The following is a 14,399-nucleotide window of genomic DNA, read 5'->3' on the forward strand; positions in this document are numbered from 1 at the left end:
CGGTTTGGATGCGGTTATCCCTTGGGCCAAACCTAGACAGCCCAGACTGGAATCATTGTGAAACAGGGCAGCAGTCTGTCCCTGAAAGGGCAGAGAGATGCAGTTTAAGCCCAGCTTCTAGCAAAACCTAGCTTTTGCAATTAGGTTACTGAAGAGAGTGGGCTAGTTCTTGGTAGCAAGGGTGACTGGGATCTGTGACAAATAAGTCCTGCAGAAACCTCTCTGCCGCTTACTCTCAGGGAGTGGAGAATGGGGAGAGAACGTTCTGGAGCAGTTGAAACTGTGTGGCCTTTATGAACCTGTTCATATTCCCTGCTTCATGGAGCAATGCTGCGTGCAAATGCTGCTCTGAACTCGCTGCCAAGACAGGCTGTTAACCTACTAAACCCGAGCCCACAGCCAGGGGAGGGAGACCTGTGGGCAGGGGGCCAGAAGGGAGATGGTTCTGCTGGGCAGGGCCGCAGTCCTGCACGGTGGGTGCAGCGACAGGGGGAGCTGAACGGCAGCGAAGGGCTGTGTGCTCTGCGGAAACACGAGTCCAGCCTGGTGCCTGGGACAAATATACAATTTAGACGTAGTGAAAGTGTTTGTTTGGGACTGGATTAATGGGGCATTCTTCTTCATCAGAGAGCTGGGCGAAAGCTGCACCAGCTTGCTGTAGGAAAGAGCAAGAATCCAGTACAGCCCATTAACACAAAGGCAGTGCATGCTGGAAGGAAAAAAAAAGAAAAAAAAAAAAGCATGTTTTGAGATTTTCAGAATTTAATACTGACCAGATTGTGCTATGATGCATCACAGAAGACAAATATGATTTATTCTGTATCTTAGCAAACTCATCTATAAATATTTACTTTGATAACACGCTGCACAGCTTTGTTAATGGCTTAATGCATCATTCCTCACATGGGGATTTTTTTTTTTCCTTAGATATTAAATACTAAATTCTACCCTGAAACAGCCTGGGTTTTGCAAGAAGGCAGACAGGATCACAGGCATGGAGTTGAGTCAAGCTAACTTTTCTGTGTAATCTTGATGTGATGCACTGCTAAACTACAGCAATGCTATCGGATTTAAACAATCATGTAAGAACCTCTTCAGAAGATGATCCAGACTTACTGTGCAAACAATTTTGTCATTCGTTCCCCATGTTCTGCTGTACATTGTTCTCTCTCAGTATCCCTGACTGACCCGTGTGCCTTGCAACCTTGCAGTTAATAACTCTTGTGGGCAGCATGTGCTCCTAAGGCTGCAAAATGTGCTTGGCCAAAACGAGATGCCATATTGCCATCTTCAGAAGTTGCAGTGGAAAGAAAACTCTTCCTTTTTACTTACAGCATGAAGTACAGCTGTTTTGTAAAGGCTGAAAGCACAGGTCTTCTCCAAAACATAATGAAGGGGCAATAAATAATTTAATTTTATTTATGCTCAAGGATGCTGTTGACTTGATGTGCCTCTAATATCATAGAATTACAGAATCACTTGGGTTGGAAAAGACCTCCAAGATCATCGAGCCTATCCATTAGCCTAGCACTGCCAAGTCTACCACTAGAATATAACTTAGGAGGCACATGACTAGACAGTTACTGAAGGCTACAGATCTTTTGTACTCTAAACAAATTACTTATGAATGTCATACCTATCGAATAGTATTTCGAAGGACCAGTGCAACCAGCTACTTCAGTTACAGCCTTCTAACAAAAGTGGGAGGGGTACGTAGGTGTACTCAAGAGAGTAGATTTCGTGAAGCAGTTACTTTCTTTTATAGGATTTCTTCAGTAAAATTGCCTTACTTAGTGTGTAACCATACCTTTGTGAGCATCTGCAGGTTAGATGTGTGGTGGAGGAATTTAGTATGTTTTTCCAGATACAGTCTTTCTTCACTGGGAAAAAAAATAAAAATTGCAGAGTTTTTTCACTAGTAACCTGCTGGAATTTTCCCATGAGTACAGTTATGTACTTTTAAGAGTAGTTGTCAATGTTAGATGAGCATTTTATTCTTCTTAGTCCTTTAACACAGATTAGAATAGGACAAGTTTTGTAGTTTTGCCTGGTTTCCAAGAAAAATGAATTCGTAGTCCTGAGGGAGGAAAAGTTGCAAAGCAGAACTGTGTGTGTAGGGACTTGTGCCCTTCTGAAAGCGTCCAGACTGTCTTAATCACCTTGGACTGTTTGTTCCATTCTTGTGATAATTCACACTCCTACCTACATTCTGTTTTTTATCTTTGGCATTTTTCATCCAATCTAAATTCAGACAAGAGGGACCACTTCTTTGTATCTGTTTGCAGAACGTGATCAGTTCCATTGGTGCCATGTGAATAACCGATGCTAACATACTTGTTTTCTTTCTACAGACCAGGTAACAAAAACAGATCTTGAAAATGTGCTGCAGAAGTTCACAGGGGACATAATGCAGGTTCCTCCGCTGTAAGTTCCACAGCATTCAGAACTCTCAGGAGCGGTGTTCAGCTGTCAGGACTTGCCAACAGGAGTCAGTTCTGTCAGAAATAAAAAAAAAAAAAAAAAAAACGCGTTGTGGCAAGAGGGTAGAAGCAAGGCAGACCTAGGAGTTTAACATTTGGAACTGCAGGTCATGCTGATTTGAATATCAAGCACAAATGGTGACCTGGAGCCTGTTCTGTTGGTAAATATAGAGTAGCAGTCTTAAGCAGCTTTTGCAGGGCTTGGATTGTTCTGTCCTGTCTTACAATTAAAAGGGAAAGCCTCAAGACTTTAATTTTATTTATGGGGCAGGGGGAGGCTTAATGACATCAGCACGGAAGTTCCTTTAATGCCTGCAAATTAGTTTTCTGGAAACTTAGAGTACGAATAAATTGTTAGTGATTTAAGCTTCCGTAGCTTAACAAATTTCTTCCAGTCAGGTGAGCCATGGTAACTGGCAATATGCAAGTGCTTAGCTTGTGACAGATGGCTTTTCTGGTGATTTAAGCTAACATGCTTTCCTTTGCATTTGCAATGGATCGGTTACTGTGGTTCCGCTGTGAGCCCTGTAAGGTCAGCCATTCAGTAGGTGTTCTGCTTGTGTGACCTTTTCAAATTGCCCTCCGGTAATTTGAGCAAGATCTTTCTTGATTTTTCTATAGTAGTCTTTTTTTCAGGGCCAGAGTTGGAACTTTGATGAAGTTTCATGTTATCACTGAATTCTTTATTTATTTTCTGTTAAATTCCACAGTGGTCCTAAACACCCTGGAACAAGGCTCTGTAGCTTGGCAGCTGCTGTTCAGGGAAGACCCTGGTCTCAGTAGAGTAAAGGTGCAAGGCAGAATTACAGGCATTGCCCAAGCTATGCCCAGTGCTCACCCCACCACAGTACTGAAACAGAGCGTGTCCTGCAGCCTTCTGAGGGGCAGAATGTTAAAGGCTGCTGCAGGTATTGTACCCTTTGTAGAAACCCTTAGTTTTCATAAACTACAAATTAAGTGATGAAACACTTTTAAATCCGTGCAGCAAGAGGTAAATTGAGGACCGCCTCTTGTTTTCCAGTTTACATAGCTACTGGTGAAGGAGATTATTCTGTGTCCGGGAGATTTCAGAAGCACTTGCTAGGTTTTATTTTTTTGTATGTGAACATTTGGAGAGGATTAGAAGGGTAAAATGTATGCTGTTGTACAATATTAACAGAATCTGGAGGATGGGAAGCTTGTTCTGTTACAACAGTGTAACACATTTTCGTGCTCTATCTGATCAGCTATTCTGCTTTGAAGAAGGACGGAGAAAGGCTATCAACTCTGGTGAAGAGAGGAGAAGCAGTTGAAGCAAAGCCAGCTCGGCCAGTAAGAGTATACAGCCTCTCTCTCCAACAGTTCCAGCCACCACTGTTCACACTGGGTAAAGGCCAAAGATTATTGTATAGAGTGATGCTCCAAGTTTGTTTGTTAGTGCTTATTTACACTCAGAATGAGACTAAGATATTGAAATGGGTTTCATTTCCCTCAGCTACTTATTTTAGTGTGAGCCTGTGTGCACAGACTTTCACTTTGCAGTAAAAGCACCATATTTTGGGTTTAAGTTAAGCTGATTATATGTAATCTTTTCTGTGAGGGAAAATTCTGAGAGGCTGGCCAGGAGATTACTTGCATCTGTCCATGATTTCGCAGCCTCCAGCTCACTACTCCTTTCTCAGGTCTCCTTACTTCACCTGACTCATTCCTTTGCCCCAGTGCCCAGACTGCTGGCATCTCAGTTCATCAAGGGCCACCATCAGTTACTGTCAGACCTCTTTCTAGGTTGCAGAGACAGGATCTTACCCTTCTGTCATACATAAAAAAGTGTAGGTAGTACATTAAGAAGCACCTTAATAAATGAACCAAAGATACTGTTGTAAATATTTGATGCAGGTGAGGGTTGGATAATCTTTTGCATTGAGGAACTACCTGGTTGACCTGTAGCCCTCTGATGGGCCGGATGTTATATGATGAGCAGGTATGAACCACAGAACTCGGTGCTCTGGTACTTCGGGCCTTACTTTATGTCTGGGTGACAAGCAGCTGATCACTGGCAGAGGGGGAAGGGAAGGGTTGAGAGCAGGGAAAGTTAAAGGTGAATTTTAAAATGTCAGCAGCTTTTATTGGAGCTGCTCATGTGCAGTATCTTAAAAAAAACATTGATAGTCAGTTTAGGCTATTCTTGAAATAATTTGGTTTCATCATTAGGAATACAAAACAACCATCTGAAACCTTTAAAATGAATAAAACTGAAGCATTTTTTAACGTACCACAGCAAGTACTTAATTTCTAGTGAGTTAGTTCGGTTGCCATTGTATTTGCCTTCCCTCCTGTCTTGGTTTAGCAATCTCACCCGCACATATGTTACAGGATGAATAATTGATGTTGCATCCTATAAATATTTTATCACTGGGTTGTTTGCTTAGTGCATTTTTACATTTGTTTGGGAGCATGGTCTCCATGTAAAGTAGATTTCACATTGTACTGGCAGTTTACCATGTCATTATTAACATTCCAGATGTTGAATGCGGCGGTGGCTTTTATGTCAGGAGCCTGGTCAGTGACATTGGCAAAGGTAGGCATGAAAAAAAAAAGTGATGGTGTAAGGAATGAAAGTGTCTGTTTATAGAAAAATCTTGCCATTTTTTATATCTCCGGCCACCAGACTTATGTGCTATTTAGCAGATTGGTACTGCTATCACTTGCTTTTATATACTAGGGTATTTTCCTTGGGAGCATGAGGGAATAAGGGCTAAATAATTGCTGGAGGACCCTGGGGGCTGGGGGCTAAAAATGGAGCAAGGAATAGCACTGAGCAAGAAAATGCAAGGCAAGGTGGGAATTTTTTTTTCTCTCCTCCATATGCTAAAGCTAAGTCAGATTAAGGGTGAGAAGAAGAAGGATACTGTCTTTTTAAACGTTATTCATCACATTTTGAAAACAGATTGCACAGAACATTACCATGCACATAATAAACCCTATCTCCTGGAAAGACTTCTTCATTTGTGATGATTTTTCTAGTGTTTTCTTTCTCTTTTCCTTTTACTGTGAATGGTGTTGCTTTCCCACAGGGTTATTTGTCTTGTGCCGTATATCTATCAAACTGCATGATGGAGAACAGATAGTCCATTTCATTTTTTTTAAGTGATACATTTGCAGATCAAGAAACCAAGTGATGTGGGAGAGCTCTATGAATTTCAGTGTTGTTATTTGTACTTAGGCAAGTCAGAGATTCTCCTATTGCAGTCTTCTGAGCATACTGGGTTGTGTTCAGTCCTTTAAAGACAAACTGAGATAAAGTCTCTACCCAGCTGGCCCTTTTTCAGAGTATGAAATGCAGTAAAAATCCTCCTGCATCTGCAAGTATGGGCAAGAATATTTTAGTACACCTGTGCACTTTCAAGTCAGTTCCAGTTGCTGACAAACAAAAGGGGTTGTCTTTTGTAACCGCTCATTATGTAATTCTGTCCTACTTGTATTTAACCCATTATAGCATTTGTTTATATTTTGAATTTTTCCTTATTTTGTATTATCCTAATGAGTGGCACAGGATAAAAATGTTGAAAAGCACGGACAAATGCTTTTCCAAAACATGGAAAATAGCACATGGTCTTCTAAGTCACTTGAATAAAGAATGTTCTGCTTTTATTTTATGTCATTATTTCTCTCTCATCATTCTGATTTAAATCTGGAAAACCTCCTGACAACTTTCTGTCAGATTTTGAACTCTTACTGCAGTGGAGATCTGTTGAAATCAAAGGAATTCCTTGTCTCAGACTTAAGAAGATGTAAATGAGTGTTGAATCTTCATGAACTGCCTTTTCAAACTAAGCAGAATAATGTAGAAGGCTACATATAAAAGTACTTTTTAAGCGAGTTGCAAATAGTTAAATTTGACCATGCACTTCTTCTAAAGTCTCTTTTCTCCTGTACTATAGAACTCTCTACCTGTGCCAGCATGCAAGAGCTGACCCGAACCAAACACGGGCCATTTACGCTAGAGGAGCATGCACTTCATGAAGACAAATGGACAATTGATGAAATTGCGCGATCTTTAGAGCATTGCATGTCACTTCTCCCAGGAGAACCATCTCATAAAAAATTTAAGACAGAGCATCCTGGAGAAACTGCTGTGAGCTGTGAAGATAAGTGATAAGTTAGGTCAAGGAAAAAGACTGAATGATTGAGACATTTTAAGATTGGATTGGGATTGTCTTGCCTTTTGTGTAAATTTACAGGTCTGTATTGGGACAAACTGCAGTGCAAGAAAAATGGTTCTTTTGTTTCCTGGGGCTAGAACGTTCACTGAAAATATCCAGTGCTTGCTGTTTTCTGATCTGTTTATTTCCCTTGTAACATGCTGTAAATTGGTCTGTCACTGATGTCAAGTCTTCATAAACTTTTAAAGAACCTATGGGGTGTAATATAGCAGTTGTTAATAATTCCTCAATAAAAAAAATATATGTCCTTAGGATTTGCTAAATGTGGTCCAAAGAAAAATCTTTTTCTTTTTTCCTCCTTTACAGCTGCTAATCGAATGCTGAAATACCATGGTGATAAGACTTTGATAGCTTAAAGGGTAGAAGAATGTGGAGTGACAATTTGTTTTCTTGAAATCCATTTCAGGAAATGCCCACTTCCTGCAGTTTCTGCTATGCTGATTGTTCTTTCAGTCAAATGTTACCCAGCATGCATTAAACCTAGATGCGGATGTTTTAGGTTAGGTCTGATATAGCAGAGTAAGTAGTTTACAAGTTTAAAGAGTCCATAAAAGTAACTGGTAACTAGTGCTATGAAAGATGTGGTCCTCATTACAGGTGTGTATATCCTGTTCTGGTATGATGTCCTAATTGGTGACGGTCTATCATTTAAAGTGTAGCTACCTGTTATGTCCTCGTCGGGCTTGTGGAATTTACTTCTACTGTGTGTTGCTTGTATTGCTTGAGCTGTCTCCTGTGGATCAGGTGCTGCAGTGCTTCTGGGGTCTGACTGGTTTGCTGCAGACCAGAAGCTGGGTGGGCAACAGTGGGACCCACCACCCCAACCATCTTTGTTGAAACCATTTTAGCTCTGTGGGGCAGTGAGGGCCTGTTCCGCAGTTCATTTGTTCAACAGAATCTGATTGCACTGATTATTTCTCACCACTGCTTCCCTTGAGGTTTCCAAAATGGGTAAAAGACAGTGGTGTTTGAGAGTGCTAAAAAGCACCCTAGTGGTTTCCCTCTGTGTAATGGACTAGGAGGACTACCATATGTGTCCCCAGTCAACAAGTTAGTAGCAGTCTACTTCCCTCTTGTCATAACGTGGAACAAGAGGAATAGTTTAAAGATGTGAGTAATATCTGAGAGAAAGCCCTGCATTCGAAAGTGTCACTGGAATGCCATCAAAGAGGAATGGACTGGCTGCTGTTCTACGCTGCTGCTGGACAGGTGGGCTGCTGTGGCTTTGTACCACTCCTACGCCTCCAGTTTGTAGTTCTGGAGTACAGAGACTCGATTCTCTTACTCTGAGTGACTCAATGCTGTGAAGCCAACAGGCTGTGGTTAGATCTTGTTGGGTGTATCTTTTACAAAGACATGAAAATTTGATTTAATGACTCCGTGTTAATTGCCTTGCTCCTTTTCATGGTAAGTTATCTTGCTAGCTAATTACATCTATTGTTGGAAAGAAGTTGCATTTTGTTCCCAGTTAGAATCTCCACACCCTGCATTTTGTGTCTTTATCTGCACCTTACATAAAGCAGCTTGCTCTGTGTGCTGATATTATGTGAAATGATCAAGTTCCAACTTTGCTTTCAGCTTCAGAAAAGAAATAAATATCCCGAAGTTTCTTACTGCAGGATGCCTTTCCAGACGGCTGTATTTTTTATTTGTTTTTTATAAAATAAGAAACTGAAGTATATGCAAGATTAATGAAGCCCTCCCCCTCTTTTTTTGTGGGAGGATAGAGTTTGTATTTTATTGTTCAGCAAACAGACGATTTTCTTCTTTTATATATATTCTTACAAAAACTTAAGGGAAATGCAGACTGGATGAAGTAACTGTTTTGAGAAATTGTGATTTAGGAGATGGAAGAAAAGTGTTGTAAGAGAACAGTGGGAGATTTTAGTTTCTTTTAGGAGTACTTTTTGGTACTTTGGATAGGAACAGAGAAGAAAGATTATTTTCTAAAGAAATGAAGTAAAGCAGAAAACTTTATTTTCCCATGTACTTATTATGTTGGATGATCCAAGTCTTTGATTGAAACACACCTTCTCTTATTGTCCATATCCCTGTGGTCTTCTAGATTGAATAACTTCTCGTTTTCTGTATTTATCCTTCTGAACTTTTACAAATAGCCAGTAGATATTATCCTATTAGTCTACTTCTTCCATCTACAGGGATTTGTTTCTTTAAAAATTAGTGCAATTGAGAAATCTTTGTACTAACAGGATACATTTGTATACAGTGCTGTAAGTGTCCAGCACATTTCAGATCTCAGCAGTTTGTTTAATGCTCACCATGGCTTTCTTGCTGTTCCGTATAAGACCTCCTGATTTAGGCTGCAAGTCCTAACATGTATGGAAAGCATAGAGAGAAAAGGAACATGGTTGTACATGTTCAGGAATCTGCATGAGGTGTGTAAACAGTGTTATTAAAAATTGATGGTACTTTCAGTCTACAAATAAAATTTCCCTCACTGCTTTTATTCCTCTGTAGGAAAAGCGAGAGAATTTCACCAGCTGTACCTCAACCTTTTTTTTCTTTAATGAACTGCATCTCAAATTAATGAACACCTTCTCTCCAGATAAGTTGTACAGCACTTCAGAAGCTATTTCACTTAGAAGTTGAGTATGAAGTATGCTTGGTTGCAGCTGTAAATGGCTGGATAGCGTAAAAAATGATGGCAGACATCAGAGAGCTGTTCTTAGAAGGTAACGAGTGCATAAAGCCGTGAACAAATGATGCAATAAGAGCCTGGTTTGTGACCACAGGTAAGTGGGAGCCCTGACCAGTTGAGCTATCTTTTTAAAAATTCAGACAGAAGCCAGCTTCTTCCTAGTGTCTTTGCTACGTGCTCTACCTCATGTATGTACTCTTTCCTAGGAAACCCTGTGCTTTAATGGCTCTCTTCCCTTTAAGTCATTAGTCCCAGTAAGTAGTAACCAGGAAGCCACTGAAAAACACAAGAGTACCAAAGAAAAGGTACACCTTTTCTTTGGTGTGTTTTAATGAGTGTATAACCCAGTGTCTTGAAACTTTCCAGATCTGGAAGTAAGTGTTGTGTTCCCATGGGAACCTAGGGAAATAATCTCTCAGTTTAACTTCTTTTTTCTTCCTAATATGCATGTGTCTGAGATAACAGACTTCAGAATTGTGATTTATTCACAGAAATACTTAAGTTTTTTTCAGAAGTAAATCATGGATCTTGATTACTGACGTTCATATCTCAAAATTAGGGGCTATCTGGAGTGAGAGGAAACGTGCACATGCAATTTTTCTGAGGCCAGTAGAAAAGTTAGTACCGAGTGCCCAGCTGAGAGTGGTTTAGATACAAAGGGTAGTTAATAGGAATTGTATGCTCTTCTGGCCATAAAACGCACGTGTCTCTGTGACCACTTAAAATATGTCAGTGACACGGACGTAAAGATTTGTGTCATTTTAATGAGCATTGTTCATGGGGGAAGTCCTATTAGAAAACCATGTCCTGCTTTCTGACTTGAACATTGTTCATCCTGAATTTGCACTCGTGATCTCTAGCCCATAGCAGCAGGCTGCCTTCCTCTGGCCCTGGTGCTGCTGCCAGTGCTGGGGCTAGGTCAATGAGATTGACAAGGGCTTCCTAACTTATCGCTTTATAATGCCTCTGCCTGGCTGGGTCTCCTTCTTCCTTCTTTAAACGGTAGTTTTTCTGTGCATCTCGTAATGTGTTTCTGCTGCCAGCATGTTTAGCACTTTTGAAATGTTTTAAAGTAAAATCAATAGGTTCTTTTTTTTTTATATTCATCAAGCTTGAGCCATTAGCAAAATATTCTAGGAGTGCCTTGATCAATAACTAAGCATTTAGCATCTTACCCTGCAGTTCTGCTTTTGATTTGTATGTTTATTAGAAGAAAATCAAGTCAAACAACTTGGAATAACTCCCAAAATTTTGGGATACCTTATGATTTTATATTTTCAGTGTAATAAATGATCAAGTTGCTATTCTGAGCATGAATGGCTCTAAGAACTTAATGGCTGGGGTCATTCTTGGTTTGCTTGGCAGAGCCAAGGAATCGCTTGGCAACAGCATTCATTTTATTAAAAAGCCCTTAGAGAAACACAGCGAGCGTGCACGTGGACGTGTGAGTGTGTGACAACATGCAGCCAGAGGGAAGCCGTGTAGGCAGTGAATGGGTTCAGCCAGCCTGTAGGCGAAGTTGCTGCCCCTATTAAAAACCAGTCATTGTTTCTAATAGCCAGGGGTTTAATTCGCCTCTTTGTGAGACTTGATTAAGTAAATCACCAGTACTTAAGAGCATGTCAGACAAGCAGGGTTATCTGAATGCTCATGTCTCCACGCTGTGTGATGAGACCGCACATCTTTGCTTGCTGTCTCTGAGAGCTTCTAGGCTCATACAGGTGTCCAGCGGGCACAGCAAGAAGATGGTAAGTGGGGGCGGGTGCTTTCAGATCAGAAATGTTTAGTGAAAACACAGGACTGTGTTGCACTAAGCAAGCCTTATTTTCTTCCAGTTCTCTTTTTGAAGAAATGTTAGAGATGCTGCAGTAGTTCAGAGCAACTGTTAACGTGGATGCAAGAGAAACCCCTGAGGATTTTGTTATGGGTGTGAATGTCTTGGACTTGAATCCTGCTCCCTCTTCACCTCTCACTCCAAGAAGTGGGGTCATGTCAAAGGAGCTGCCTCTCCCTAACTTTTCCATATCACGTGTGTGTTGTAGATAGTGAAACAATGCTGTGCTCACACTCTGGGCTGTAGAAGGGCATACGTGGTTCGTCCCAGAAGCTGGTAACTGAATGTGAGTGGGAGAAGAAAGGAGGCAATAGAATTTGTAGTATAAACACACAAATGTCTCTCCAGCCTACAAAATAGCCTTCCTCTTACCAGATTTATTCATTTTAGGCTACAGCTCTGTGCTTGGCCTTTCTGCTTTGCATGCCATTAACTCGCCTGCTGTTCGAGACAGTTCACCATAAAACTCTTTTGAATTCTTTTCCAGGTACAAGAGAGCATTGGGAAAATGTGCAGCAAGAAGTAGCTTCTGGGGGGACAAGAAAACTGGTAACAGAGTAGAACTGAAAAGAATGAGGTTTATCTGACCCATTCCTAGCACTGCCCTTTTCGTAAGACACAATCCTGCATACTTCAGTGCTTTTTCTGTGGGCATAGGATTATTTCTGATATTTCAGAATTAAGTACTTCGAAGTCGGATCTGCAGCTGAGTGCATGCATTAAAAACAAAATACATCATTTCACAGATGTCAGACTACTTTTAGTGGCTTCAGAACATGGTTTTGTAGTTCAAAAAGGGGGGGGGGGTCTAGAAGAGGAATGGCAGGAGGTAAATACACGTTTCAGTTGGTACATTTTGAAACCAATGAGCTCATTTTAGGTAATAATGTAAGGAAATACATTAAGTATTGTAAAGCAGGAAAGGTAAAGAGAAAGGATGCAATTTTTACTAGCTTTTCTGTTTCTTTAAGCACATAAAATAATTAGCTTAAATAAATCATTTTGAGGCTTAAGAAGCTTTTATGTAGAAATGCATAATAGAGGCTGTTACTGTATCCTGATGTGAGAAAAAAACCTTTATTTTCATTTCAGTAGTTGAAAAGATAGTCTCCTACGACGCCCTTCAAAAGGCAGTAACATTTCACTATTTTTGTTTGGTTTATTTTGAATTGCAATAAATCCTTAGCATAGCTGATTCTTCCGTGAGTGGTATATCAACATCAAGTCACTTGCTTCCGCTAGCTTTCCTAGGGGTCAACAAAATCATTTCGTGTTCTGCAGGTACGTAATATGCATTCACGGCGTAAATGGAACATTGTGTACAAACACTAAATTTACATAGAAAATAGGATTAATGCTCTGTAATCTTTGCTATGCAGATTGCTCTTTCAGTAGAATGCTATCCGGAATTCATTAAACCTAGCTGCTGCTGTGCTGTGTTGCTTCGTGTACAGTTTCTTCTTAGTTTTAAACTCTAATTTGACAAAGGGCATTCCTTGGTGATTCGTTTCACCAAGCTGCTGCTGCTGCTCATACACAGAGTGACTGCTGACTTGAATTTTGTGTGTACTAGCCATGAGTTCCTAGCACAGCGTTCTGCACCTTTACCAGAGGCTACCCAAGCAGAAGACCAAACATCTCATGGTGTTGCTCAGCTAACCACCAGCAAAGGGAGTGGTCTACGGGACAGCGATGTTCCAGTAGTACTCCCCCCAGGCGAGAGTCAGTGGAAAATGGCAGCAAGGTATATAAGGAAAATAGCTAACTTAAACCATGGCTTTATTTCTCTTGACCTCGGTAAGAGGACTCCTGCCTTGTTGTAGTAAATTATGTAAATTATTACTCACTGAATTAAGGCCTTATGTATTTCATTTTCACCTATTCAGTTTGTTTTGTTTTTTTTATTGAGTAATGCAAACTGATGGATTGGAAAATAGTTTTTATAGGGGGAAAAAAAGAGTAAATGGTGTTGCACATCACTTAGAGTTGTTCTGTGTCTAATGAATATGTAGCAGTTCTATTTTCTACTTAAAAACGCAAAAAAATGTCAGAATAGAATTAGTGTTATCTTGTAAAATTGTGTTTATCTAGGAAATGTATTATTTCTCTAGAGAGTGCTATTAAAATCTGTGCAGAATGGGTAAACGTATTCGTTGAGTGTTGGGGATTTGTTTTTAGAGCTAGGAACATGCAACTTCTGTTGAACTGTACAGTGTCCCTGCATCAATTTTGTCAGTTTTCTGCTATGTTGCAGATGTTGGTCATTACTGGAAAGAAGAGCACGTTCATACAGCCTGGCTGGTCTGTAGCCATTCCTTTATATCAGGGGAAATACAGAGTACTCGTCCCCGCTCTCCCCCACTTCCTATTATTGAGTCCAGGTTGGTCATCCAAAAATTGTACAGAAATCACCCAAAATAAACCATCACAGCACAGGGGAGGCAGCACTTTCATATGTTTTGAGGAGGTGAAATGCACCTGGAGACGGGGCACGTTTTATGACCGCAGAGGAAGACAGCAGGGCAGCAGAACAGCCTTTCCCATGCATGTGCCATCTGATCCAGGAGACCCCAACCCAGGCGGCCTTTCCGAGGAGGTGCGCCTTTTGGAGGAGTGTCCTGCCATTGGATCACAGGAGGAAAACTCCCACCATTTTTCTGTGGCAAAAGAAAACCTCTCCTTTGCTGAAGGAGCTCACTCTATCAGTTCTGCTCTCGGATTGCAAGGCCTGTATTTTGAGCCCTTCCATCACTTCTTGAAATTTCCGCAGTTTTCCATGACTGGTATCCACACAAGATGTGGTTCAGAGAGCTCCTCTGGCTCTCCCTTCTGGTTTTCTGAGCTTGTTTGCTTTGGAAAAATATAAGAGGGAATGCATGACAGCATCTGTTTTGTTACAGGCACAGACTCTCTGCTTTGTGGATGTTCCCACGTAAGATGAAGCTGGCCCAGGGAGAGGGCATTCCAGGGCTGCCTGTCTCCCGGCGTGCCTTCCTCATCGCCCCGTGTAGGAAATGCACAGCCCTTCTCTCGTCGCTTCTGGAGCATGTGTGCATGCTTATTTTTCTTCGAATTTGGAAAGCCTTCCCCGAGCCCTTCTGCTCCTTGGTATCATTTATCTCTCCCTGCAACAATCTGCTGCTTTCATAACTGGCCCAAGGCTACGAAGCAAACTCGCAGCCTAGGGATGCTGCTGACTGCAGTCCTGAGGAAGGAAAAAATTG

At 41.0% G+C, this 14,399-nt stretch overlaps 1 protein-coding gene across 1 annotated transcript in view; it reads left to right on the forward strand.

Annotated features, from left to right (window-relative positions):
* Positions 1-6,945, forward strand: part of TRUB1 (TruB pseudouridine synthase family member 1) — a 30,770-nt gene extending 23,825 nt beyond the window's left edge. Inside the window, exons 5-8 of the mRNA XM_080597635.1 lie at positions 2,352-2,424; positions 3,707-3,846; positions 4,981-5,037; positions 6,401-6,945. Of these exons, the coding sequence (XP_080453761.1) occupies positions 2,352-2,424; positions 3,707-3,846; positions 4,981-5,037; positions 6,401-6,615 (485 nt within the window). The 3' untranslated portion in view covers positions 6,616-6,945. The remainder of the gene's footprint in view (positions 1-2,351; positions 2,425-3,706; positions 3,847-4,980; positions 5,038-6,400) is intronic.
* The last annotated feature ends 7,454 nt before the right edge of the window (positions 6,946-14,399 follow it).

Source organism: Anser brachyrhynchus (genome assembly GCF_964034855.1).
Source record: "Anser brachyrhynchus genome assembly, chromosome: 6".
NCBI classification, from domain to species: domain Eukaryota; kingdom Metazoa; phylum Chordata; class Aves; order Anseriformes; family Anatidae; genus Anser; species Anser brachyrhynchus.